The sequence below is a fragment of the Symphalangus syndactylus genome, chromosome 13, assembly GCF_028878055.3.
Source record: "Symphalangus syndactylus isolate Jambi chromosome 13, NHGRI_mSymSyn1-v2.1_pri, whole genome shotgun sequence".
Taxonomy (NCBI): Eukaryota; Metazoa; Chordata; class Mammalia; order Primates; family Hylobatidae; genus Symphalangus; species Symphalangus syndactylus.
In genome coordinates, this window is record NC_072435.2 from 118,310,178 (window position 1) to 118,337,911 (window position 27,734).

The 27,734-nt window shown below is 39.9% G+C and overlaps 1 protein-coding gene across 5 annotated transcripts in view; it reads left to right on the forward strand.

Moving 5' to 3' along the window:
- KNTC1 (kinetochore associated 1) overlaps positions 1–27,734 on the forward strand; it is a 100,440-nt gene that overhangs the window by 36,110 nt on the left and 36,596 nt on the right. For 4 of the 5 annotated variants that reach the window (XM_055236952.2, XM_055236951.2, XM_063614603.1 and 1 more), the window contains 22 exons: positions 4,628–4,739; positions 6,053–6,196; positions 7,258–7,314; positions 7,407–7,508; positions 9,330–9,449; positions 9,539–9,682; positions 10,680–10,778; positions 11,965–12,068; positions 12,222–12,321; positions 13,349–13,483; positions 14,150–14,269; positions 16,018–16,090; positions 16,716–16,783; positions 18,824–19,104; positions 20,414–20,586; positions 21,029–21,126; positions 21,776–21,914; positions 22,846–22,902; positions 23,912–24,075; positions 24,933–25,037; positions 26,822–26,950; positions 27,568–27,684. In XM_055236952.2, coding sequence (XP_055092927.1) covers positions 4,628–4,739; positions 6,053–6,196; positions 7,258–7,314; positions 7,407–7,508; positions 9,330–9,449; positions 9,539–9,682; positions 10,680–10,778; positions 11,965–12,068; positions 12,222–12,321; positions 13,349–13,483; positions 14,150–14,269; positions 16,018–16,090; positions 16,716–16,783; positions 18,824–19,104; positions 20,414–20,586; positions 21,029–21,126; positions 21,776–21,914; positions 22,846–22,902; positions 23,912–24,075; positions 24,933–25,037; positions 26,822–26,950; positions 27,568–27,684 — 2,641 coding nt within the window. The remainder of the gene's footprint in view (positions 1–4,627; positions 4,740–6,052; positions 6,197–7,257; positions 7,315–7,406; positions 7,509–9,329; positions 9,450–9,538; positions 9,683–10,679; positions 10,779–11,964; positions 12,069–12,221; positions 12,322–13,348; positions 13,484–14,149; positions 14,270–16,017; positions 16,091–16,715; positions 16,784–18,823; positions 19,105–20,413; positions 20,587–21,028; positions 21,127–21,775; positions 21,915–22,845; positions 22,903–23,911; positions 24,076–24,932; positions 25,038–26,821; positions 26,951–27,567; positions 27,685–27,734) is intronic. The other variant, XM_063614602.1, reaches the window with a different exon arrangement.

Consider the following 27,734-nt stretch of genomic DNA (forward strand, 5'->3'; position numbering starts at 1 on the left):
TAGTGAAAATATCACCTCTTTAAAATGCTCTGGCTCTTCTTGTAACGCCAGTTGTGCCCATATGATGACTCTTTCTACAGTTTTCTCAGCTTCAGCAGGAGGCACTTCAACAGAAGGAGACAGTCTTCACCCTATAAACAGGGTTTGAAAGGAAGAAAAAACAGCTGGTTTTTGCAAAGGACAGTATAGCCTTACCTCTTTCTTTTCTATTTAAAGATAAAAATACATCATTTGGAAAAACATTATGGTTGAATGTTTTTTATATATTTTTTGAAACGGAGTCTCGTTTCAAATGTTTTTTATATATTTTTGAAATATAGTTTATATATTTTTTGAAACGGAGTCTCGCTCTATCGCCAAGGCTGGAGTCCAGCAGTGCTATCTTGGCTCACTGCAACCTTTGCCTCTCGGTTTCAAGCAATTCTTGTGCCTCAGCCTCCCAAGTAACTGGGATTACAGGCACCCGCCACCATGCCTGGCTAATTTTTGTATTTTTAGTAGAGACAATGTTTCACCATGTTGGCCAGGCTGGTCTCAAACTCTGACCTCAGGCAATCCACCCACCTCAGCCTCCCAAAGTGCTGGGATTACAGGCGTGAGCTACTGCACCTGGCCTTATGGTTCAATGTTTTAATAATCTGAAAATCCATTTCTGATGATAGCAAACAATAAAATAAATTTAAAATATAATTCTAAGTAATGAAGATTTATTTAATTCTTAGTCATTGCTACGATTATAGAATCGTATAAAAATAATGACATTTAAAAACACAATTAAAGAGAACCCACGCTCCATTCTAGAATTAAAGGGTCCTAAAACATATAAAACTGAGTCTGGCCCAGGTGCAGTGGCTCACGTCTGTAATCCCAACACTTTGGGATGCCAAAGATACCTGGTATCCTCCCTGGTGATCCTCCTACCTCAGCCTCCCAAGTAGCTTGGGACTACAGATGTGCACCACCACATCTGGCTAATATTTTTTATTATTTTTTTAGACATGCAGTCTCTCTATGTTGTCCATGCCAGTCTTGAACTCCTGGGCTCAAGTGATCTGCCTGCCTCGGCCTCCCAAAGTGCTGGGATTACAGGCGTGAGGTACCACGCCCAGTGGTCATTTCTTTAACACAAATATTTTTACCTTTGATCATAGTCAGATTCTTACCATATCTTCTAATTGCTCATTTCCGTTCATTGTTAATTTATTCTGATAAATAGATTAAAAGTAAGTATACCTCTAATTTTAAGTAATGATATTTTGGTGCACATGGAAGTGTATCTGTGGATTCAATTTCTGGAGGTGCAGTTGCTAAGGCAAAAGGTTATTCACCCAAACTTGGCTTCCAAAGCATTTTTTCCAATAGAATGAGTAGGGGAGGGCCCATTTTCTCACTCATTCACCAACAGCATGTTATAGAACTTGTTTTTTTGCTAATCTGATATATGCAAAAAAAAAATTTTTTTTAAATATTACCACATGGATTTGATTTCCATTCTTAATTTTGGTTGAAATATTTACTTTCTCAAGGTGAAAAGCCTTTTGTTTTTCTCCTTACATCCTTGGTCCCTCTTTCTCTTGAGTTGTTTTTTTTAAAAAACAGCTATTTCTGTGGTTTTATTATTGTTGTGTTTTTAGAGACAGGGTCTCCCATGTTGCCCAGGCTAGTCTCAAATTCCTGGGCTCAAGTGATCCTCCTGCCTTGACCTCCCAAAGTGCTGGGATTACTGGCATGAGCCACCATGCCTGGACTGAGTTGTTTTTTTCAAAATTGACTTTAAAGTTCTTTGTGGGTATTTCAAATTCTCCTCTAATTTGGCATTTTTTAATTGATTTTGTTATTTTTTTTTTTTTTTTTACAAAAAATTCAGAAGTTTGTATTTTTATGTCTGTTTGGAAAGATATTACCCACTCAAAGATTAAAAATAAATTCTTGGCCAGGCTCAGTGGCTTATACCTGTAATCCAAGCACTTTGGGAGGCTGAGGTAGGCGGATCGCTTCCCAGAGGTTCAAGACCAGCTTGGGCAACACAGTGAAACCCTGTCTCTACATAAAATACTAAAATTTGCCAGGCAACTTGGCCAGGTGCTTGTAGTCCTGGCTACTAAGGAAGCTGAGGTGGGAGGATCACCTGAGCCTGGGAGGTCGAGGCTGCAGTAAGCTGTGATTGTGCCACTGCACTCCAGCCTGGGTGACAGTGAAACTCGCCTCAAAAAAATAAATAAATAAATACATTCTCTTGTATTTTTTCATTTTTATAGTTTCTTTCTACATTTAAATCTTTTTTTTTTTTTTTTTTTTTTTTGAGATAGAGTCTAACTCTGTTGCCCAGGCTGGAGTGTGGAGTGCAGTGGCATGATCTCGGCTCACTGCCACCTCCGCCTCCCAGATTCAAGTGATTCTCCTGCCTCAGCCTCCTGAGTAGCTGGGATTACAGGTGTCTGCCACCACGCCCAGCTAATTTTTGTACTTTTAGTAGAGACGGGATTTCACTATGTTGGCCAGGCTGGCCTCGAACTCCTGACCTCGTGATCCGCCCACGTCAGCCTCCCAAAGTGCTGGGATTACAAGCGTGAGCCACTGCGCCTGGCCTAAATCTTTTTTTTTTTTTAATGAGACAGAGTCTTGCTCTTGTCGCCCAGGCTCGAGTGCAGTGGCTCGATCTTGACTCTGGCTCACTGCAGCCTCTGCCTCCCAGGTTCAAGTGATTCTCCTGCCCAGTAGCTGGGATTACAGGCATGTGCCACTGCACTTGGATAATTTTTTTTTTTTTAATACGGAGTCTCACTTTGTTGCCTAGGCTGGAGTGCAGTGGCATGATCTCAGCTCACTGCAACTTCCGCCTCCCATATTCAAGTGATTCTCCTGCCTCAGCCTCCCAACTAGCTGGGATTACAGGCATGCACCACCACGTCTGGCTAATTTTTGTAGCTTTAGTAGAGATGGGGTTTCGTCATTTGGAGCAGACTGGTCTCGAGCTCCTGACCTCAAGTGATCCACCCGCCTTGGCCTCCCAAAGTGCTGGGTTACAGGCGTGAGCCACTGCACCCAGCCAACTTTTGTATTTTTAGTTGAGACGGATTTTGCCATGTTGTCCAGGCTGGTTTTTTTGTTTGTTTGTTTTGTTTTTTGTTTTTTTGAGGTGGGGTCTCACTCTGTCACCCAGGCTGGAGTGCAGTGGCATGATCTCAGCTTACTGCAGCTTCAACCTCCCAAGCTCCGCCACCCAAGTAGCTGGGATTACAGGCGAGCACCACCACACTCAGCTAATTTTTTGTAGAGCCTGGGTTTCACCACGTTTCTCAGGCTGGTTTCGAACTCCTGGGCTCAAGTGATCCTCCTGCCTTGGCCGCTGGAAGTGCTGGGAATATAGACATGAGCCACTGTGGCTGGCTGCCATCTTTTGTAAAGGATGTGGTGAGGTAGCGATTAAAAAAATTTTTTTTTTAATTTGAGACAGTTTTGTTCTGTTGCCCAGGCTGGAGTGCAATGACATGATCTCGGCTCACTGCAGCCTCTGCCTCCCGGGTTCAATCGATTCTTCTGCCTCAGCCTCCCGAGTAGCTGGGATTACAGGCACCCCCCACCACACCGGCTATTTTTTGTATTTTTAGTAGAGACAGGGTTTCACCATGTTGACCAGGTTGGTCTTGAACTTCTGACCTCAAGTGGTCCACCTGCCTCGGCCTCCCAAAGTGCTGAGATTACAGGTGTGAGCCACCATGATCAGCTGATTTTTAAAAATGTTTAACCAGCTACCTTACTGAATTTCTTTATTATGCATAGTAATATTTCATTTGATCTTGTTTTTTCCAGGTATATAATTTTATATTCAAATAATGAAATTTTATCTTATCAGTTCTGATTTTCTTTTTTCCTCGTCGAATTCATTATAGAACACTTACTTATTTAAAAAAGAGGCCAGGCACGGTGGCTCATGCCTGTAATTGCAACACTTTGGGAGGCTGAAGTGAGTGGATCACTTGAGGTCAGGAGTTTGAGACCAGTCTAGCCAACATGGTGAAACCCCATCTCTACTAAAAATACAAAAATTAGCCAGGCATGGTGGTGCAAGCCTGTAATGCCAGCTGCTTGGGAGGCTGAGGCATGAGAATCTCTTGAACTCAGGAGACAAAGGTTGCAGTGAGCCGAGTTTGTGCCACTTCACTGCAGCCTGGGTGACAGTGAGACTCCAGCTCAAAAAAATAAAATAAAATAATATAAAAATGCCTGTAATCCCATCTATTCAGGATGCTGAGGTGGCAGGATTGCTTAAGCCCAGGAATTCAAGTCCAGCCTGAGCAACATAGTGAGATCCCACCTCAAAAAAACAAAAACAAAACAAACAAGAGTGAAAAATAATTATTTCTACTTGTAGTGATTATCTGAGGAGGGTCCTACAGGAAGCTACATGGCTCTGAGGAAGATGTCGGGAGTTCTAGGGTCTGAGATAAGAAGTAAATGTACTTTGCACTGTGTGATCTTTGGAACTGGGTTTTTTTTTAGTTTTTTGTTTTTACCTTTATGAAGAAGAAAACTAATTAAAATGCATTTAAAGATAATCCACTTAAAAGGTATAACCTTAATTTTTTTAAAAAAACTGACTTTTTTCCCTTCTTTGTTTATTCAGTGGCAGTTCTTGGATTGAATTTCTAAATAATGAAGATGATCTTAAAGATATTTTTTTACAGCTAAAAGAAGGAAACCTTGTTTGTGCACAGTATCTTTGGCTTCGACATCGGGTAACATGTTTTACATTTTTTCCTTAACAGCTTTATAGCTCCTGAGTTAGGTGATTGAATCAATGTTGGAAACTAACAGGGTGCAAGTCTGACTGGGTGATGGGGTGTTTTTTGATTGGTTCTTAAAATATTACTTGCTTTTGTTTGTAAAGGGCAAGATAAAAAAGACTTTCCCCATGGGCTGGGCACGATGGCTCATGCCTGTAATCTCAGCACTTTGGGAGGCTGAGGCGGGCTGATCACTTGAGGTTGGGAGTTCAAGACCAGCCTGATCAACATGGTGAATCCGTGTCTCTACCAAAAATAAAAAATTAACCGGGCATGGTGGCACGTTCTTCTAGACCCAGCTACTCAGGAGGCTGAGGCAGGAGAATTTCTTTAACCCAGAAGGTGGAGGTTGCAGTGAGCTGAGATCACACCACTGCACTCCAGCCTGGGTGACAGAGTGAGACTCCGTCCCCCCCCCCCCCCAAAAAAAAAAAAAGACTTTTCCCAGAGAAAATTGTCCTCTGATAATATTAAATCAGAAGAAGTACAGTGAATGTACAGTAGAACCTTATTTTATCCAATCATTGAGAATCTAGCTTCTTGGGAGCTAAATGATGAGAACACGTGGATGCATGGAGGGAAACACACACTTGGCCTTTCAGAAGGTGGAGGGTGAAAGTATCAGGAAAAATAACTAATGATTAATAGGCTTAATAGCTGGGTGATGAAATAATCTGTACAACAAACCCCCTTGACTAAAGTTTACCTACACTTTTACCACTGAACTTAAAATAAAAGTTAACCAAAAAAAGAGTCTAACTCCTAATCTTAGCTCAAAAGGCAACATATTATCTGGTTTATTAGTGAACTTTCTAATGTAGCATTGGTGAAGAAGATGTTGCTACTGCAGCTCACATTGTGGTAAAAGATTGCCCCTTAAAATTGCTTGTCTCGATCCCTTTAAGATTGGCTGAAGTTGGTATAGAACATTAGATCCATAAAGTCATAACTTGTCGTGATGCCATTAATGGCTGCATTGCTTGTTAGAATTCCTACTATCACCTCCAGTTAAGTTTTCCTTAGAATACTCTCTCTGCTGGTTCTTCTGCTACATGATAAACTATTTGGCACTCAGTGCCGTGACATTGCATACAGTATGCAGCTCCCAACTAGAATCATTTGCATAGTGTGAATCTCCTTTAGCACTCATTATTAAATCAGTAGGCTACTCCTTAAAATGACTTCCTAAAATATCTTTGTCAAACATTTGGAAGGCTTTTGGTTTAAATTTGTCAGATCTTAATTTCTCGCTCCTTATAATTTAGGCAAACTTTGAAAGCAGATTTGATGTGAAAATGCTAGAGAGCTTGCTCAACTCAATGTCTGCATCAGTCTCTTTGCAAAAGCTGTGTCCATGGTTTAAAAATGATGTGATTCCATTTGTAAGAAGGACTGTGCCTGAAGGACAGGTGAGTTGTCTTCAGTATTTCCACTCTTGATGACTTTATTTCGTTTTTTACATTTGATCATTGAAGATTAAGTCACGTTAACACCAGTTAAACAATTAACTAACACCTGTGTTAATTAAAGTGTCTCTTAAAAGACAACTGTGATTCAGAACGAGATGTTATCATTTGCAACAATATAGATGGAACTGGAGATTATTATGTTAAGTGAAATAAGCCAGGCATGGAAAGACAAACATCACATGTTCTCACTTATTTGTGGGATCTAAAAATCAAAACAATTTAACTCATGGCCATAGAGAGTAGGAGGATGGTTACCAGAGGCTTGGAAGGGTTGTGAGGTGATGAGTGAGAGGTGGGGATGGTTAATAGGTACAAAAAAATATATTTAGAAAGAATGAGGCTGGGTGCAGTGACTCACGCCTGTAATCCCATCACTTTGGGAGGCTGAGTGGGTGAATCACCTGAGGTCAGAAGTTTGAGACCAGCCTGACCAACATGGTAAAACCCTTTCTCTACTAAAAATACAAAAATTAGCCGGGCATGGTGGCATGCCTGTAATCACAGCTACTCGGGAGGCTGAGGCAGCAGAATTGCTTGACCCAGGAGGTTGCAGTGAACTGAGATCGTGCCATTGCGTGAGATCCAGCATGGGCAATGAGTGAAACCCTGTCTCAAAAAAAAAAAAAAAAAAAAAAAAAAAAAAAAAAAAAAAAAAGATTGAATAAGACATACTATTTGATTATACAAAAGAGTCAATAATAACTTAATTCTATATTTAAAAATAACTAAAAGAGTGTAATTGGACTGTTTGTAACACAAAGGGGATGAATACCCCACTCTCCATGATGTGATTATTTCACATTGCATGCCTGTATCAACACATCTCCTGTACTCCACAGTATGTACACCTACTATGTACCCACACACACGCAACAAAGACAATCATGGATAAGACGTTTATGGACAAAATAAATATTTAAAGGAAAAAAGAAATCGTGGAGGTTTTTAGTTATATGAATGATTATCCATTAAAAATTTTATTTTTAAATGATCTATTTCAGATAATTCTTGCAAAATGGTTGGAACAAGCAGCCAGGAACCTTGAATTAACTGATAAGGTAATACTGATTTAATTAACAGTAAAAAGACATTTTGCACACTCCCAACAACATAAAACATTGTTTTGAACTGTCTGTAATCTTTTTTAAAGGCAAATTGGCCAGAAAATGGACATCAATTGGCAGAGATATTTTTTACAGCAGAAAAAACAGATGAGTTGGGATTGGCATCTTCCTGGCATTGGATTTCCTTGGTAAGATGTGGAAAATGGGTTTTTAGTAATGAAACAGTCAGTTTACCTGAAAGGGTTTGTCTGCATATATGTGAAGTGTCTGGAAATATATCTGCTTCTTAAATTTTCTGTTTTTGTGTGCCTTTTTTTTGTTTTGTGCCTTTCAAATCCATATGTAGGAAAATTTGCTTTTTGTTTCTTTCTGATTTGTGTGACAACTTCAACCTATGTTTTAAATTTATTTGTATATTTATTTATTTATTATTCATTTTTGAGACAAGGTCTCACTCTGTTGCCCCAGCTGGAATGCAGTGGTGCAACTATGGCTCACTGCACCCTCAACTTTTAGGCTCAAGTGATCCTCCCACCTCAGCCTCCTGAGTAGCTGGGACTACAGGTGCGCATCACCACGCCTGACTGATTTTTGTATTTTTTGTAAAGGAGGGGTTTTGCCATGTTCCCAGGTTGGTCTTGAATTCCCAGACCCGAGTGATCTACCCACCTGGGCTTCCCAAAGTGCTGGGATTATAGGTGTGAGCTACTGTGCCCAGCCCTCTCAACCTTTTTTTTTTTTTTTTTTTTTTTTTTTTTTTTTTTTTTTTTGAGATGGAGTCTCACCCTGTTGCCCGGGCTAGAGCGCATGGTATGATCTCAGCTCACTGCAACCACCCGCTCCCAGGTTCCAGCAATTCTCCTGCCTCAGCCTCCCATGTAGCTGGGACTACAGGCACCCGCCACCATGCCTGGCTAATTTTTTTTTGTATTTTTAGTAGAGACAGGGTTTCACCATGTTGGTCAGACTGGTCTCAAATTCCTGACCTCAGATAATCTGCCCTCCTCGGCCTCCTAAAGTGCTGGGATTACAGGCATGAGCCACTGCTCCTGGCCCCCCTCAACCTGTTTTAATGAACAGTTTTTCTCTATTGAACCAACCAAAAGGGGAACTATATAAACATTCTGCTAAGTGGTATAATTGGGATTTTCTGCATTAGCAGCATTTCACAATCCTTTGAAAAATTAAATCTTGGCTGGGCACGGTGGCTCACGCCTGTAATCCCAGCACTTTGGGAGGCTGAGATGGGCAGATCATTTAAGGTCAAGAGATTGAGATCAGCCTGATTAACATGGTGAAACCCCGTCCCTAGTAAAAATACAAAAAAAATTAGCCAGGCGTGGTGGTGGGTGCCTGTAGTCCCAGCTATTTGGGAGCCTGTGGCAGGAGAATCGCTTGAACCCGGGAGGCAGAGGTTACAGTGAGCCGAGATTGTGCCACTGCACTCCTGCCTGGGTGACAGAGCATGACTCTGTCCCAAAAAAAAAAAAGAAAAAAAAAATTAAGTCTTGATAGTACATTAATACTAGTTTTCAAAGGTTGAATTTGTCAAGTCACCTTTTCTATATAAGAGCTTTTTCCTCTTGCTGTAAAACATTTTTATCTTTTCCTTGTTAACTTTTATCAATATTGAAGGTTCTGTTCTTTGTATATAATTTTAGGAAATGTTATGCCTTTATATCTGGTTATGATATATAATCTCTATAGATAGATGGGACACTGAGCACTACCTAAATGATGCCGTGTACTAAGTATACTTGGGTTCTGAAAAAGTATTATACTAATATTCTTAATTTTTCTATTTAAGAGAAAATATCTTTCAGATTCTGATCTATGCTAATTTAGTTAAAATACTACAGAATTTAGAGCATAAGTTGGTTTAAAGTTGCAGGTTTCCTCTTACGTGCATTACTGGGGTTAATTCTTATTTCATCTGAAATAATTCTGATTCTATTTTTCTCTCATACTTTTATTTTATATCGTTAACAACTTTAACACTTTTGTTTTAGAAGGATTATCAGAACACAGAGGAAGTATGTCAGCTAAGGACTTTGGTAAATAACTTGCGAGAGTTGATCACATTGCATAGGAAGTACAACTGCAAATTAGCCCTCTCTGATTTTGAGAAGGTAAAGTCCAGGGTCATAAGAATTATTTTGTATATCAAGTTAAGGGTACAGTCTGTATTTATGCCATCTTTCTTTCTTTTGGCATCCAGGAAAATACAACCACCATAGTGTTCCGAATGTTTGATAAAGTTCTGGCCCCAGAGCTTATTCCTTCCGTCCTAGAGAAGTTTATAAGAGTTTACATGAGAGAACATGACTTGCAAGAGGAGGAACTTCTCTTGCTGTACATAGAGGTAACTTTTCCTTTAGATCTAGTCTTATTTCTTGGATCTATGCAGTGTAGCATTGTAGTAAATATTTAACTCTTTAAGGAATGTCATATGTTTTCTCAGTAGGACTCATGCAGCATATTGAATTGGTTAAAAATGTGGGTTAATTCTGCTACTAACCATCTTGAGCAAAGAGGGGGACACATGAGGACTGTGAACCCGGAAAATCTGAGACAGTTCTCCGTTAATTTAGAGAATTTATTTTGCCAAAGTTGAGGATACACCCATGACACAGCCTCAGGAAGTCCTGACGACATGTACCCAAGGTGGTCCGGGCACAGCTTGGTTTTATATATTTTAGGGAGAGACATGAGGCATCAGTCAGCATATGTAAGAAGTACATTGGTTTGATATGGAAAGGTGGGACAACTTGAAGCAAAGGCAGGAAGACTCCAAGTGAGAGGGAGCTTCCAGGTCACAGATAGGTGATACAAAACGTTAAAATTCTTTTGAGTTTCTGATTAGCCTTTCCAAAGGAGGCAATCAGATAATGCAGCTGTCTCAGTGAGCAGAGGGGTAACTTTGATAGAATGGGAGGCAGGTTTGCCTTAAGCTGTTTCCAGCCTGAGTTTTCCTTAGTGATTTTGGGGGCCCAAGATATTTCCCTTTCACAGTACTTTCTTCAAAGGGCTATTGTGAGACCACAGGAGTATGAGCTCAATAAATATTAGCAATTATTTCTTGTGGACATTATTAATGTGCTACAGTAATCTGATTTGTAGATTCTTCAAGAATGTTTCATTCTTAAATTTTCTATACCATATAAAACTAAAGGCTAATGTTTTGGCAGTTTTGTATTTTTAGACCATTGTTCAACATTTATGACTAATTAGAATTTTTAGGGTTTTTTTCTTTTAACACATCTATCAAGGCCATATAATATCTGTATCTAGCTGTATGTGGCATTTTTTTAATGAGAATTTTTAATTTTTAAAAAACATACATGTTTATCCCTTTTTAGGATTTACTGAATAGATGCAGCTCAAAGTCCACATCACTCTTTGAAACAGCATGGGAAGCAAAGGCCATGGCAGTAATAGCGTGTTTATCTGACACGGACGTAAGTAAATAGTGACCATTTGCTTTTCCCTTTTGAGCATTACATCTTTTCTGAAAGCTTTTTTCTGTTCATAAAAGCGACATATATTTGTTTTTGTTTGAGATGGGTCTGGCTCTGTCGCCCAGGCTGGAATGCAGTGACATGATCATGGCTCACTGCAGCCTCAACCTCCCTGGCTCAAGCAATCCTCCCACCTCAGCCTCCTGAGTAGTTAGGACCATAGGCGTGTGCCACTACGCCCAGCTAATTTTTGTATTTTTTGTAGAGACAGGGTTTCCCAGGCTGGTCTTGAACTCCTGGGCTCAAGTGGTCTGCCTGCTTCGTTCTCCTAAAGTGTCTGTTTTCTTTAATTACAGAAAATAAAAAGTGAATGTTTACTCATTTCCACCCCCAGGAGAACCTCCATGGACAGTTGTATGCATATCTTTGCAGGCTTTTCTGTGGTTATGCGAACGTGGAGACTTTTCTTTTTCGGTTATTCCCTGCAATGTGAGACATTTTTTAATATGTTGTCATATGCGTTTATTTTAACTTTGTACTGTTATTACCACTATAAAATAGAAATAAAATAATGAAAACTGTTTTTAAACCAGAGACTGAGGCTGGACACAGTGGCTCATGCCTGTAATCCCAGCACTTTTGGAAGCCAAGGCAGACAGATCACCTGAGCTCAGGAATTTGAGACCTGCCTGGGCAACATGGTGAAACCCCGTCTCTACAAAAAATACAAAAATTAGCCCGGTGTGATGGTGCTCACCTGTAGTCCAAGCTACTTGGGAGGCTGAGGCAGGAGAATCGCTTGAACCCAGGAGTTGGAGGTTGCAGTGAGCTGAGATCGCGCCACTGCACTCCAGCCTGGGCAGTGGGAATGTGGCCCTGTCTCAAAAAAACAAAAAAACCCAGGGATTGTAGAGACCGTAGAAAGCAATAACACTGTATGTCTTAGCTTACAGCAGAAAAAATACTCTTCTGAATTTTTCTGAATAGTCAAATTGTTTTCTATATGTGAAAACTGAAGAAATAAATGGTTTTCCAGTGAGTGGATGAAATATTCTCAAACTACCATGTGGTTGATGTAAGACCTGCTGATTAGACTGTGCTATTCACTTGCATGCATCGTAAACCTGAGGGCTGTTCCTTGTCCATGCGTGCATCTTTTGTAGCTCATATTTGATGCCGTTTGTAGCTCATATTTGATGCCGTGCTCAAGATCATGTATGCGGCAGTGGTTCCTTGGAGTGCAGCTGTGGAGCAACTGGTGAAACAGCACCTGGAAATGGACCATCCCAAGTAAGATTACAGTCTACGAAACAATGTTTTTGTCCTCTGGAGAAACATTGTGATTTGAGTTGACGTTCATTTATGTTTCTGTATTGTTTGCTGTGTCCCATAGTACTTCATAATAAAGACAATCCATGTTAATATGGTTAAATTTGCTTTCAGAGTCAAGTTATTACAGGAAAGTTACAAACTAATGGAGATGAAAAAACTTCTACGAGGCTATGGAATAAGAGAGGTAAATCTCTTAAACAAGGAAATAATGGTAAGTACACTCTTCGAAGAGTCTTTTTTCTCTTTCATTTCTAGGGCAATATGGGAAACTTAATGAGGATTTTATATTCTAGGAGGCTAATAGAGCTAGGTTTTTCTGCTACATTTCTCTTGTTAGATATGATGTTAATAAGGTGTTCAGTTATTTATGAGAGTATTTATTCTTTTTGACACGGAGTTTCGCTCTTGTTGCCCAGGCTGGAGTGCAATGGTGCGATCTCGGCTCACTGCAATCTTGGCTCACCACAACCTCCGCCTTCTGGGTTCAAGCGATTTTCCTGCCTCAGCCTCCCGAGTAGCTAGGATTACAGGCATGCACTACCATGCCTGGCTAATTTTTTTTTTTTTTTGTATTTTTAGTAGAGATGGGGTTTCTCCATGTTGGTCAGGCTGGTTGGTCTTGAGCTCCCGAACTCAGGTGATCTGCCTGCCTCGGCCTCCCATAGTGTTGGGATTACAGGCGTGAGCTACTGCTCCTGGCCTTTTTATGAGAGTATTAAAGACACCAAATAGGCCAGGTGCGGTGGCTCACACCCGTAATCCCAGCACTTTGGGAGGCCAATGTGGGTGGATCACGAGGTCAAGAGATCAAGACCATCCTGGCCAACATGGTGAAACCTCGTCTCTACTAAAAATGCAAAAAAAGTAGCAGGGTGTGGTGGCATGTGCCTGTAGTCCCAGCTACTTGGGAGGCTGAGGGAGGAGAATCACTTGAACCTGGGAGGCGGAGGTTGCAGTGAGCCGAGATTGCGCCACTGCACTCTAGCCCGGCGACAGAGGGAGACTCTGTCTCAAAAAAAAAAAGAAAAAAAAAAAAAAGACACCAAATAGTAAATTAAGAAGCTATAGAAGACAGGACTGTGGAATGATCAGAATATAAATCATGTTTTAATCTTTCATACAATTTAGTTTTTTGCTACATTATTTAAATTTTTTGGCTACTTTGCTCTTATGAGCAAATGATTTCTTGGTTTTCTGTGAGTTTTATAACAAAGAAACGTTCATATTGTCTTTTGCAGAGAGTGGTTAGATACATTCTCAAACAAGATGTCCCATCTTCTTTAGAAGATGCTTTGAAGGTAGCCCAAGCGTTTATGTTATCTAATGATGAGATCTACAGTCTAAGAATTATTGACCTGATTGATAGAGAACAGGTTTGTAAGTTTTATGTTGTCATTTCATATGGCTTCTTTGTTTCTGTGTTGTTGTCGTTGTTGTTGTTGTTGTTTTGTTTTTTTTTTTTGAGACAGGGTCTCGCTCCGTTGCCCAGGCTGGAGTGCGAGTGGCTGTGTTTCACCATGTTGGTCACTCTGGTCTCAAACTCTCGAGCTGAAGTAATCCACCTGCCTTAGCTTCCCAAAGTGCTGAGATTACTGGTGTGAGCTACCGTGCTTGGCCTATTGTGTTTTCAAATGTCATTATTTTTATATGATTCTATAATCATAGCAATGCCTAGGAATTAAATCTTCAGTATCTAGGATCATATTTTAAATTTATTTTATTGTTTGCTGTCATCAAGAATGGATTTTCAGCATCAGGATGGATAGCTGATGCATGCAGGGCTTAAAATGTGGATGACAGGTTGACGGGTACAGCAAACCGCCATGGCACATGTAACAAGCCTGCACTTTCTGCGCATGTATCCTGAAACTTAAAGTAAAATAAAATAAAAATGGATTTTTGGATTATTAAAACATTGAACCATAATCTATTTTTCCAAATGATGTATTTTCATCTTTAAATAGAAAAGAAAGAGGTAAGGTCACACTGTCTTTTGCAAATACCAGCTGTTTTTTCTTCCTTTCAAACCCTGTTTATAGGGTGAAGACTGTCTCCTTCTATTGAAGTCTTTGCCTCCTGCTGAAGCTGAGAAAACTGCGGAAAGAGTTGTCATATGGGCACGACTGGCATTACAAGAAGAGCCAGATCATTCTAAAGAGGTGACATTTTCACTAAGTAAAATATAAGTAAATCCAATTTTTATGGCTATTAATCAATAGGATAGAAAAGATGGACATGTGAAGATCTGCCCTTCTCACTGCTAGGGTGGCCTAGTGAAAAATTCCTGGGTAAATTTACTGCTAGGAGAAAAAAAACAACTGTGGCTGCCTTGGAGCGGCTGCTTGAGCCCACAGAGAATGACCTGGGAGCTGCGGGTTAGCGGGTGTCTTGGGTCAGCTGTTGTACATGAAAGGTTTCTATAATGCCTTGCAATATAAACAATGTTTTGTGTTATATAGAACATAATTATTGTCAAATAGTAATGTCAGCTACAGAACCAATATAAATCTATATAATCTTATAACATTGAAACTTAGAAATGGTTTTAAGAGAGTTTACTTTTTTGCAGATGAGGAATACTTGATTTATCCAGGATAGCTGGATTCTTACTGATTTTTAATTTTTTCTCTTTTTTTAAATATTATATATAGGAGATGAGGTCTTGGTATGTTGCCCAGGCTGGTCTTGAACTCCTGAGTTTAAGTTCTCTTCTAGCCTTAGCCTCCCAAGTAGCTGGGATTACAGGCATGCACCACCATGCTCAATAGTTGGGTTTTTTTTCTTTTCTTTTCTTTTTTTGAAACAGAGTCTTGCTCTGTTGCTCAGGCTGGAGCGCAGTGGCACGATCTTGACTCACTGCAACCTCTGCTTCCCAGGTTGAAGCGATTCTCCTGCCTCAGCTGGGAGTAGCTGGGATTACAGGCGCCCGCCACCACACCTGGCTAATTTATGTATTTTTACTAGAGACGGGTTTTACCATGTTGGCCAGGCTGGTCTCAAACTCCTGACACCAACTGATTTGCCTGCCAAAGTGCTAAGATTACAGGTGTGAGCCACCAAACCTGGCCAATAGTTGGGTTTTTAAACCCCTAAGGATAGATACCTCCCAGCTTCTCTCAGTCCATTTCAGTAATGTTTTTTCCTGTTGGAAAATGAAGTTGTTGTTGTTTTTTTTAACACCTAATATTTACTATGCAATAGGCATTAGGTTAAATAGCTACTTCTTGTTCATAACAAAGGTGTAAAGTAGTTCCTGTTGTTGTCTCCTTATATATTAAGTTCAAAAACCAAAATATTAAAGTAAATGACGTTTTTCCAAGGTTGTTAGGCAGGGGCAGAACCTCAGCTCAAACTATCTAATACCATAGTCTGTATTCTTAAGTACCAGTTTGAATTGCTCCCGTTATGAAAATATTTGAATTTTTTTATTGGCGAGGCACTTACTAAACGTTTTACATACATCATGTCTTTTAATTAAAGCGCCTCCTTTTTTTCCTTCTCTTAAAAAATTTTTTTTAAATAATCACTGGAAGGTAGTGATTATTTATTAGATTTCTGTTCTCTAGGCCATTTTTTAGACTTCTGTTCTTTTTAACTTTTCCAAATGTTTTTTCAAATAGTAAATAACTCTAAAAGAGAATAAGGATCTGTTAATCATAATGTAGTTGAAAGGTTATTTGGGAGAGTTGCATATTCTTTGATATTTCTAAATCATATATCCAGGAGTTCATACTGGAGTTTTTCAGGTCTACCCTGTATAACGCTCATTAACGATCCATTTCTCAGCTGCGCAACTCCTCCATGATTGTTTTTTCTGCTTCTGTGGTTTTCGTGTATTTGCATATGTACTACTGAAGTGGTCAGAAAAGGAAGTAGATTTTATTTCGCTTTATTTATTTATTTTTAGGGCAAGGCCTGGAGAATGTCTGTAGCGAAGACATCCGTGGACATTCTTAAGATACTATGTGACATTCAGAAAGGTAGCTTTTACTTCTGTTTTCTCATCTTAGTTTTGTTCCAAAGCTCCCCCTCTTCAGAAAGAGGCATTGATGACAACTCTTACGATACTCACAGTTTTTCTGGTTCTGATTGTCTTTATTGATCTTACCCATTTTGCTTCATGAAAAGTCTTCCTTTATTCCTTTATCAGCAATTCAAGAACAGACGCATGCAAAATCAACCTATCATTTGTTTATATGCTCACTTACTATTTAGTGCTCGACTAGATTTCCTTAGTGTCTCGCACTCATTGCTCATTTTTCTCATCTATCAGTTGCTTATGATGGTGGGGAGAAGCCATTTGAACTGGAAGTTAAATAAAACAGTTAAGAAAGTAACTTTCCAGGGGAAAAAAAGAAGCTACAATTTACTTCAGAAAAATAACATTTTTTGTAACACAAACTTCTGTTTTCTACCTCCCGAAAGAATAATTAGATTTTTTTCAAATTAGATCTCTTTTTGTACTTAGTTACTATATATTATCATCTGAGAAGAACTACTGAAGACTTGAGATGAGAGAACTAAAGCTAATTAAAATTTCTTCTTTTTAAAATTCTGATATGAGAATTTGCATGTCTGCTATAACTTTTAAAAATTTAATTACAGACAAGATGCAGAAGAAGGACGAATGTGAAGAAATGTTGAAACTATTCAAAGAGGTTGCTAGCTTACAGGTAAACATATTGAGCCATGTTAAACATTATTACATGACCAATCAGTGCATTTGTCCCTCCTTAAAGTTTTCTGTATGGCTGGGTGCAGTGGCTACCCCTGTAATCCCAGCACTTTGGGAGGCCGAGGTGGGTGGATCACAAGGTCAGGAGATCGAGATCATCCTGGCTAACACGGTGAAACCCCGTCTCTACTAAAAATACAAAAAATTAGCCAGGCATGGTGGCACTCACCTGTATACTCCCAGCTACTCGGGAGGCTGAGGCAGGAGAATCGCTTGAACCTGGGAGGCAGAGGTTGCGGTGAGCTGAGATCGCGCCAGTGGACTCCAGCCTGGGTGACAGATCGAGACTCCATCTCAAAAAAAAAAAAAAGTTTTCTGCACCAGCCTTTAGGGACTGGAGATACTGGTTTTCCTTTTGTCTCTCTCTGTCTCTCTCAACAGCTGTATTGAGATGTAATTTACAACCATATAATTCATCCACTTAAAATATACAATTCAATGATTTTTTTTGTTATGTTGTATTATTAATTTTTTTTTTTTTTTTTTTGAGACGGAGTTTTGCTCTTGTTGCCCAGGCTGGAGTGCAATGGTGTGATCTTGGCTCACCACAGCCTCCACCTCCCAGGTTCAAGCGATTCTCTTGCCTCAGCCTTCCCAAGTAGCTGGGATTATAGGCATGCGCCACCAAGCCTGGCTAATTTTGTATTTTAAGTAGAGATGGGGTTTCTCCGTGTGGGTCAGGCTGGTCTCGAACTCCTGACCTCAGGTGATCCGCCCACCTCGGCCTCCCAAAGTGCTGGGATTACAGGTGTGAGCCACCGCGCCCGGCCTTTTTTTTTTGAGACAAAGTCTTACTCTGTTGCCCAGGCTGGAGGGCTACAGCACGATCTCAGCTTACTGCAGATTCTGCCTCCCAGGTTCAAGAGATTCTCCTGTCTCAGCCTCTTGAGTAGCTGAGACTCCAGGCGTGTGCCACCACACCTAGATGGTTTTGATATTTTTAATAGAGACGGGGTTTTGCCATGTTTGCCAGGCTGGTCTCAAACTCCTGGCCTCAAGCGATCTGCCCGCCTCAGCATCCCAAAGTGCTGGGATTATAGGTGTGAGCCACCGTGCCTGGACGCATTATTAATTTTGTTAAAATACTTACAACAAAATTTTCCACGTTAACAGTTATTTAGTTTGTAATTCAGTGGTGTTAATTGCATTCACAATGTTGTGCAACCATCACCTCTGTCTACTTTTTCATCACCCTGAGCAGAAACTCTGTAGCCATGAAACAATAACTCCCCTTTCCTGTCTTCCCACAGCCACTGGTTATCTCTACTTTCTGTTGCTGTGAATTTGCTTATTCTAGCTATTTCATATAAGTGGAATCATACAATTAAGTGTGTAAAGGAGTCCTATGACCCAAAAATTTGAGACCAGCTGTAAATAGCTTTCTCTGTGAAAAGCATCTGGAGGCCAGGTGCAGTGGCTCATGCCTGTAATCCCAACGCTTTGGGAGAATGAGGCTAGAGGATCACTTGAGCTCAGGAGTTTGAGACTAGCCTAGGCAACATAGTGAGACCTCATCTCTACTAAAAATAACAAAAATTAGCTGGGCGTGGTGATGTGTGCCTGTAGTCCCAGCTACTTTGGAGGCTGAAGCAAGAAGGTGGTGTGAGACTAGGAGGTGGAGGCTGCAGGAGCTGTGTTTGTACCACTGCACTCCAGCCTGGGCAACAGAGTGAAACCCTGCCTTAAAATAAATGAATGAATGGATGGATGTAAACAACTGGGAACTACCTGGCTGAGGTGGGGAGGGGAGGAGGGCAAAGGTCAAAAAACTACCCATCAGTTACTATGCTGGGTGATGGGATCAGTTATACCTCAAACCTCAGCATCACACAATATAGCCAGGTGACAAGCCCAGACATGTACCCCTGAATCTAAAATAAAAGTTGAAATTATGAAAAAAAAAAAACTAATAAAAATGATTATTTTAAACAATAGATTAAACAGACTTGGGACTTTGTCTTGCTTACCTTTGCTACAGGAGAACTTTGAGGTCTTCCTTTCATTTGAAGATTATAGCAATAGTTCCCTGGTAGCATATCTCCGTGAGCAGCACATTAAAGCTCACGAAGTTGCACAGGCGAAACACAAACCCGGGAGCACCCCAGAGCCCATAGCTGCTGAGGTGAGGAGCCCAAGCATGGAATCAAAGCTGCACAGACAGGCGCTGGCCCTGCAGATGTCCAAACAAGAGCTGGAGGCAGAGCTGACCTTGAGAGCCTTGAAAGATGGGAACATCAAAACAGCACTGAAAAAATGCAGGTGACATTCCAGATCCCTGAATTGCATAGCTTCTCTGAAAGTAAATTGCGGCTGGGCGCGGTGGCTCATACCTGTAATCCCATAACTTTAGGAGGCCGAGGCAGGCGGATCACAAGGTCAGGAGATCAAGACCATCCTGGCTAACATGGTGAAACCCTGTCTCTACTAAAAATACAAAAAATTAGCCAGGCATGGTGGCACGTGCCTATAGTCCCAGCTACTAGGGAGGCTGAGGCAGGATCGTGGCAGGTTGCAGTGAGCCGAGATCACACCACTGCACTCCAGCCCGAGCTACAGAGTGAGACTCCGTCTCAAAAAAAGAAAGAAAGTAACAATTGCCTGATTTCTTTCTTCAGTCATAAAGGTAGGGCCAGTGACACTCTTTTTTCACAGAAGCTATTCTTGATTTCTCACTTTCAGGGTGTATTTTGGGCCTCAGTGTCAGAAAGTAGTAGCATAAAAGGTAAGTAAGCAATACTGCAGAGTTAGGTAACATAACCGTTAAATTTAGGTTACTGTGCACTTCAGCATTTAATGGTATCCTTAGTCATTTGAAAAACAGGCTGGGGCCAGGTGTGGTGACTCACGCCTGTAATCCCAGCACTTGGGGAGGCTGAGGTGGGCAGATCACTTGAGGTCAGGAGTTCAAGACCAGCCTGGCCAACACAGTGAAACCTTGTCTCTACTAGAAATACAACTGTTAGTCGGGTGTGGTGGTGGGCGCCTCTAATCCCAGCTACTTGGGAGGCTGAGGCAGGAGAGTTTGCTTGAACCTGGGAGGTGGAGGTTGCAGTGAGCCGAGACCATGCCAGTCGAGACTCCAGCCTGGGTGACAGAGTGAGACTCAGTCTCAGAAAAAGAAAAACAGGCTGGGCATGGTGACTCACACCTGTAATCCCAGCAATTTGGGAGGCCGAGGCAGGAGGATTACTTGAGCCCAGGTGTTTGAGACCAGCCTGGGTAACATAGTGAGAGCTCATCTCTCTACAAAAAAAATTTAAAAATTAGCCAAGTGTGGTGGCACACACCTGTAGTCTCAGCTACTTGGGAGGCTGAAGTGGGAAGATTGCTTGACCCTGGAGGTTGAGGCTGCAGTGAGCCATGATTGTGCCACTGCACTCTTGCCTAGGCGGTAGGGCTAGAGCCTGTCTCAAAAAAAAAACAAAAGAAAAACTACACTATATACCATGAGAACATTTAAAAGACATTTAATGTGTTGGTGGTGGTGGTGATATATTAATCCAAGAAAGACCATGTGTTTACTTTCAATGTCAGTATTCTAACTACCAATACTTTCTTTCTTCCAAAGAGACTTGTTTAAGTATCACTGCAATGCTGACACTGGGAAATTGCTGTTTCTGACGTGTCAGAAGCTTTGTCAGATGTTGGCTGATAATGTCCCAGTGACAGTGCCTGTGGGACTGAATCTTCCTTCCATGATACATGATCTAGCAAGCCAAGCTGCCACCATTTGCAGTCCAGGTGACAATATTTATAATATACTTAGTTTTATATTCTCTGGTTCATGTCATACTTGTCTCCCAAATGCTGTCTCTTTACAATTGGACATCACGGTAGTCAGACTAGAGATAGTATCTGCATTTCACAAAGGGAAGCTTATAATTGATTCTCTTTGAGGATTATTGTTTGAAAGTATTTCAGAATACTAACAATGTCATTTCTGACTGTTGACATTACTCACTTTTGTAGGATTATGAAATTCCTTGCCTCCCATATCTGATCTTATTTTCAAGCCAAGCTTGAGAAAAAGTTTAACTTTTTAGGGTAGTCAAAGCTATATAGAACCTTTCTATCTACATTGTGGCCTTCCTTAGAATTTTAAATGGTAATTGTAAGAAGGTTGTTTTCATTATCCTAAAGACATGAAAAATGAGTTTAATGATTTTTCTCCATTTTGTTTCAGATTTTTTACTAGATGCTTTAGAACTATGTAAACATACTTTAATGGCTGTAGAGCTTTCCAGACAATGCCAAATGGATGACTGTGGAATCCTCATGAAAGTAAGTTACTTTTGAGTTTTTTCCCTCAAATCCCGGGCAACCCATTATGCACCTTTTTTTTTTTTTTTTCAGACAGGGTTTTGCTCTGTCACCCAGACTGGAGTGCAGTGGCATGATCAAGGCTTACTGCAGTCTTGAACTGGGCTTAAACAGTCCTCCCACCGCAGCCTTCTGAGTAGCTGGGACTACAAGGGTGTGCCACCACGATCTGACTAATTAAAAAAAAATTTTTTTTTGCGGAGACAGGGTCTCACCATCTTGCCTAGGCTGGTCTTCAATTCCTGGGCTCAAGTGATTCCCCCACCTCAGCCTCTCAAAGTGCTCAGATTACAGGCATGAGCCACTGCACCTGGCCCGTTTTTTAATCATTTGCAAAGTTTATGAAAATACTGAATCCATGTCTTATATTTTCTTACCCTAGACTGGAAAACAACATAAGGGCATGAGGCCACTTCTCTGTTCCAGTCACTTTATTGGCTTTAATTTGCACTATCTTTCAAAACACTGGGCCTCCAGCAAGGCCTCCCTCGGCATTGTCCTTCTGTTAGAGTTTAACTTAAAATGAAATTTCTATAAGCCATAGACCAGAAGAAACAATGTGTTGTACAGCATACTGACTTCTCTCTTTTTTGTATGCTTTGGCACCTAGGCTTCTTTTGGGACACATAAAGATCCGTATGAAGAGTGGTCTTACAGTGACTTCTTCAGTGAAGATGGAATTGTTCTTGAGTCACAGATGGTGCTTCCGGTGATTTATGAACTGATTTCATCTCTTGTCCCTCTAGCTGGTAAATCTTGTGTCATTATTTTCTATGTATTTCTGTCTTACGTAAATTTAAACTGTAAAGGTTTGGAGCTAGAACTACACACAGTAATGTGGGTGAACCTTATAGGCATAATGTGGAGCTAAAGAAGCAGATACAAAAGAATAAATACTATGTGATTTCATGTATGTAAAGTACAAACACAGGCTAGGACTAAGCTGGTGCTGTTTGAAGTCAGGGCAGTGGTTACCCTTGAGGGTGGGAAAAGGAAAGGAGGGGGCTGGGGAGCTGGCAATATTTTGTTTCTTTTTTGTTTGTTTGTTTTGTTTTGTTTTTGAGACGGAGTCCTGCTCTGTCACTCAGGCTGGAGTGCAGTGGCATGATCTCAGCTCACTGCAACCTCTGCCTCCTGGGTTCAAGCAATTATCGTGCCTCAGCCTCCCAGGTAGCTGGAATTACAGGCTCATGCCACCACGCCCGGCTAATTTTGTATTTTTAGTAGAGGTGGGGTTTCACCATGTTGGCCAGGCTGGTCTCAAACTCCTGACCTCAAGTGATCTGCCCGCTTCAGCCTTCCAAAGTGCTGGGATTACAGGCGTGAGCCACCGCGCCCGGCCGATGTTCTGTTTCTTGATCTGGATGCTGCTTCTTCAGTCTCTGGACGTTTATCAGGTTATACACTTACCTGTGCATTTTCCTGTGTGTATCTATTTATTTTTAAAGCATCAGTTTGCTTTAGAACTTTTTTTATAATAGTGAAATATTTACACATCTGTGCGTGTATGTGCTGTGTGAGGGTTATTTTCTTTAGTGTTATTTATTTATTTATTAGTTGTATAAATTTAAGGGGTCCAAGTGCTATTTTGTTACATGGATGTATTGCATAGTGATGAAGTCTGGGCTTTTAGTGTGGCCATCTATTTAGTGTTGTTTAACGTTTTATTATCTTTTGTAGAAAGCAAGAGATATCCCTTGGAGTCTACCAGTTTGCCATACTGCTCCCTTAATGAAGGTATTTGGCATACGAAATATATGGCATTCTGTTAAGGTTTATTTATTTATTTATTTATTTATTTATTTATTTATTTATTTTATTTTATTTTTTAATTTTTTTTTTGAGAGAGAGTCTTGTTCTGTTGCCCAGGTGCAATGGCCAGTGCAATGGCATGATCAGAGCTCACTGCAACCTCTCCACCTCCCGGGTTCAAGCAGTTCTCCTGCCTCAGCCTCCCAAGTAGCTGGGATTACAGGCATGTGCCACCACGCCCAGCTAGTTCTTTTGTATTTTTAGTAGAGACAGGGTTTCACCATGTTGGCCAGCCTGGTCTTGAGCTCCTGACCTCAGGTGATTCACCTGCCTCGGCCTCCCAAAGTGCTGGGATTACAGGCGTGAGCCACCACGTCCGTCCTTAAGATTTCTTAATAGAAAGAAATGGTGGTGTGCGCCTGTAGTCCTGGTTACCTGGGAGGCTGAGATGGGAGGATCTCTTGAGCCCAGGAGGTCCAGGCTGCAATGAGCTATGATGGCACTACTGTACTTCAGCCTGGGCAACAGAAGACTATATCTCTAAAAAAACAAAAAATCATAGTTCTAGAAATTTCTTGAAATTCTAAATATGAATGTGATTTAATATCCTTAATGTAATTGTTATTATTTTTACATTCTTATTTGTTTAAAAGTTCAGTAGATTATGTGATTTGGCTTATAGTGTTAACTTCTATGAATTTGTTTATAAATTTTTATCTTTCAAATGGAGAAATGGTTTTTCCTCAGCTAAAAATTTAAACATCTCAATTAAAATAGGCAAGTTACAATCAAAGTATCTCATTAACTAGTGGACTTAGTTATTTTCTGGTTTAAGTCAAGCCTCATGTTAACTTCTCATTAACTAACTTTGAGAACAAACTCCATGACTGTTATCTGTATTGAAGAAGCAGGCTGTCCCTGAAAACAGTTTTCAATAATATGATCTTTCTTTGTTTAAAAAATCTAAATATTAAAATCCTTTATCACTCTGCAGGAGATGGCCTTGTTTTACCTGTTATAAATTCCATCTCTGCCCTGCTTCAGAATCTTCAGGAATCTAGCCAATGGGAGCTGGCCCTAAGATTTGTGGTTGGTTCATTTGGTACCTGTCTTCAGCACTCTGTGTCAAACTTCATGAATACCGGTTTGAGTGAAAAGGTATAGCTTCAAGAACAAATACTTTGTCTTGTGGTGAATATAGATGTAAAAGCTCTAACAAAGGAATTTGGAGTCCACGTTTTCCTATTGTCTTTGTAGCAAGGAAATTGGTAATTCGTCAGATTTAAGAACATTTGTTGAACATCTCTGAGAATCTAGTGTGGGAATAAGGTGCCTGCACACATTTTCATACTCATTCTTTACAACAGCCCTGAGAGTTTCCAGTTTACAAATGTGGAAACTCAGCTCAGATTCAGGGAGGTGGAATAAGTTACCCAAGGTTTTATATTGTAGTGGTAAGTCTTCACACTCTAGTCAGTGCAGTGTCCACTATACCACATTTGGTCAAAATATCTGCTGTTTGTTTTTTTATCACCTAAATGGCCAAATTGTTATAATTACTTCTGAGAGTATCATTGAGCATCATTGAAGAGATTCTAGAAGACAAACTAACTGTTGATAACTTGCTTATGAAGCTGGGCCTCAGAGGGAGTTGTCTTCATTTCTACTACGCTGTTGATATGTATTAAATGCTGGCTCTTTTTTAATGAACCATATTGAGGTATAACTTTGAAAATTAAAATGCACATTTTAAGTGTATCAGCCAATGTATTCACCTTGTCACCAGCACCACAGTGAAGACTTAGTGTATTTTTTTTTTTGACTTAGTGTATTTTTAATGCTTCCTCTTTGCTCCCTCCCAGTCAGTCCCCCACCCCTTTCTATCACTATAGGTTAAATTCTGATACTTTTTGGATATAATGATGAATTTTCACCAAAGTTCCTTAATATTTGAAAAAATTTTCAGAATGATATATAGAACTAGACCTAAGTATTTTTTTCTTCTTTTCTAAAAGTTATTTGGAGAGACTGCATTAGTTAAATCAAGGCATGTTGTTATGGAATTGAAAGAAAAAGCTGTTATATTTATCAGGGAAAATGCTACAACACTACTGCACAAAGTAAGTATTTGTTCTTGGTAAAAATTTTGGGTTTTTTTTTTGCCTTTTACCTCAGTTAACTGCATATGACTCAATAGTTTATTATTCAGTACAGTAGTATTTTACTATTCAAAAACTTCAAGAAACTGTCATAGCTAATCAGTTGTATTTTTTATTATGGTAATTGACATGCTGTAGAGCTTTTATGAAATAGTAGTCAATCTTGTCCACTGTCGTCTCCTGATTTTGGTTACTTATATTTATATTTATTTATTTTTTAGAGATGAGGTTTTTCTCTGTCACCCAGGCTGGAGTGCAGTAGTATGATCATAGTTTGCTGCAGCCTTGAACTTCTGGGCTCAAGTGATCCTCTTGGCTCAGCCTCCCAAGTCACTGAGATTATAGGCATGAACAACTGTGCCCCACTCTGTAGTTATTTATTTTACAGATTAAAGCATTCCAATGATCCTTTTACTTATTTCTATTGCAGAAATCCTAATTTTCCATTACCCTTTATTTTTTAAAAGATTCTAATATTTTAAATATTTGATTTTTTATTAGATTTTTTAAATATTAGAAATATTTAATATTTCATCAACTATGATGAAAATATAGTTGCATTAGGCATTTAATTTTCATTTGTCAGATTACTTCTTTAAAAAAATTTTGGTTTTTTTTTTTTTTTGGAGACAGGGTCTCATTCTGTCACCTAGGCTATAGTGCAGAGACACCATCATAGCTTACTGCAGCCTTGAACTCATGGGCTCAAGCAACCCTCCTGCTGCTCAGCCTCCTGAGTATCTGGGGCTGCTGGTGCACCACCATGCCTGGCTAATTTTTAAAAATTTTTTGTAGAGACAGGTCTCACTATGTTGCCCAGGCTGGTCTTGGACTCTTAGCCTCAAGCAGTCCTTCCACTTTGGTCTCCTGAAATGCTGAAAATACAGGCATGATATTGTGCCCGGGCCCCCAATTTTTTTTTTTTTTTTTTTTTTTGAGACACAGTCTCGCACTCTCATTCAGGCTGGAGTGCAGTGGCACGATTTCGGCTCACTGCAAGCTCTGCCTCCCGGGTTCACGCCATTCTCCTGCCTCAGCCTCCTGAGTAGCTGGGACTACAGGTGCCCGCCACCACGCTTGGCTAATTTTTGGTATTTTTAGTAGAGACGGGGTTTCACGGTGTTAGCCAGGATGGTCTCGATCTCCTGACCCTCGTGATCCACCCTCCTCAGCCTCCCAAAGTGCTGAGATTATAGGCATGAGCCACTGCACCTGGCCTAAAATTTTTTATTTGGAGATAATTTCAAAGTTTCAGGAAAATTTTAAGAATAGTACAAAGATCTTTGGTATACCCTTTACTGCTTTATCATTTTCTGGCATGCTCTCTTTCTCTGTTTTTCTATTTATATATAAAATAATTTCATATTTTGTATATATTTTTTGTATTTATGATTTAGTTACATACATTATGGCTCTTTACCCCTAAATATTTCAGTGCCCTATAGAACTTGTAGTTGCTTTCCTTACTCTTCGGATAGTGATAAAGGACATTAAACCTAAGCAAACACATTAGAACTATGTTACTATAACTTTTCATGAAACACTTGTTCTTCCGTAGTGTCTATAATTCAATTTAGTGGTAAATAAACCTTGAGACACTGAATTCTGTTTTTTTTCTTTAAAAAGTTTTTTTTAATTACAAATTAAAATTATTCCTCTTTATTTGTATTTCTGCCCTTTGTGAACAAAGTTAATTCCGTTTTGATTGTGAAGAATTTGCTTCTTTTGCTGCTTTCTTCCCGTAGGTATTTAATTGTCGCTTGGTAGATCTTGACCTGGCGTTGGGTTACTGCACTCTCTTACCTCAAAAAGATGTGTTTGAAAATCTCTGGAAGCTCATAGATAAAGCATGGCAGAATTACGACAAAATCTTGGTATGTCCTAAGGAAGCACACCTTCAATTCTTGAAGTATTCAAGATTTAGGGGCAGAAATGAAGTTGGTTTTGCCACCTGGTCTTAAAGATTTAGTAGAAGAAATGTTGAGCTAACTCGTGATTTCTACCAACTTCTGCTTGACTGGTGACATACTGTTGCCTGTATATGCAAGTTATGAGCATTGTTCAACCCAAAGAATTACAGTTTTTTAATTTCTTAAAATCTGTGTACACCCTCAGAACCTCAAATCTTATTTTGGTGTAGTTGAACCTAGACCCATGAATCAGTTTGTTTTTGTAGGATAAGTTTAACAGATAGAAAATTTCTCTTGGATATTGTGTTAAAATTTGCCTTTTATGGGGATTTTCTTGCAAGATAACTAAAATTTGGCCTTTTATTATAAAGGAAAGCCAGGCTAAATGTATAGCATTATACAAAAAGCTGAATTACCTAAATATTACATAAGAAGTAACGACTGTGTACAAAATAATACGTAACATTCTACACGGCTATCACAAAGAAAGTTATGATTTTTATTGTTGTGTTTCATCTAAAAGATGTTATAAGAATACATTCTACTTATGATTGAACTTTAATTCTATTTTAACTTTTTAGGCAATATCTCTCGTGGGCTCTGAGCTGGCAAGTCTCTATCAGGAAATAGAAATGGGGCTTAAGTTCCGTGAACTCAGTACTGATGCCCAGTGGGGCATTCGTCTTGGTAAACTTGGTGTGAGTATTCTTTGTACTGCTGTCATCGATTCTGATAATTACCCAGTTGG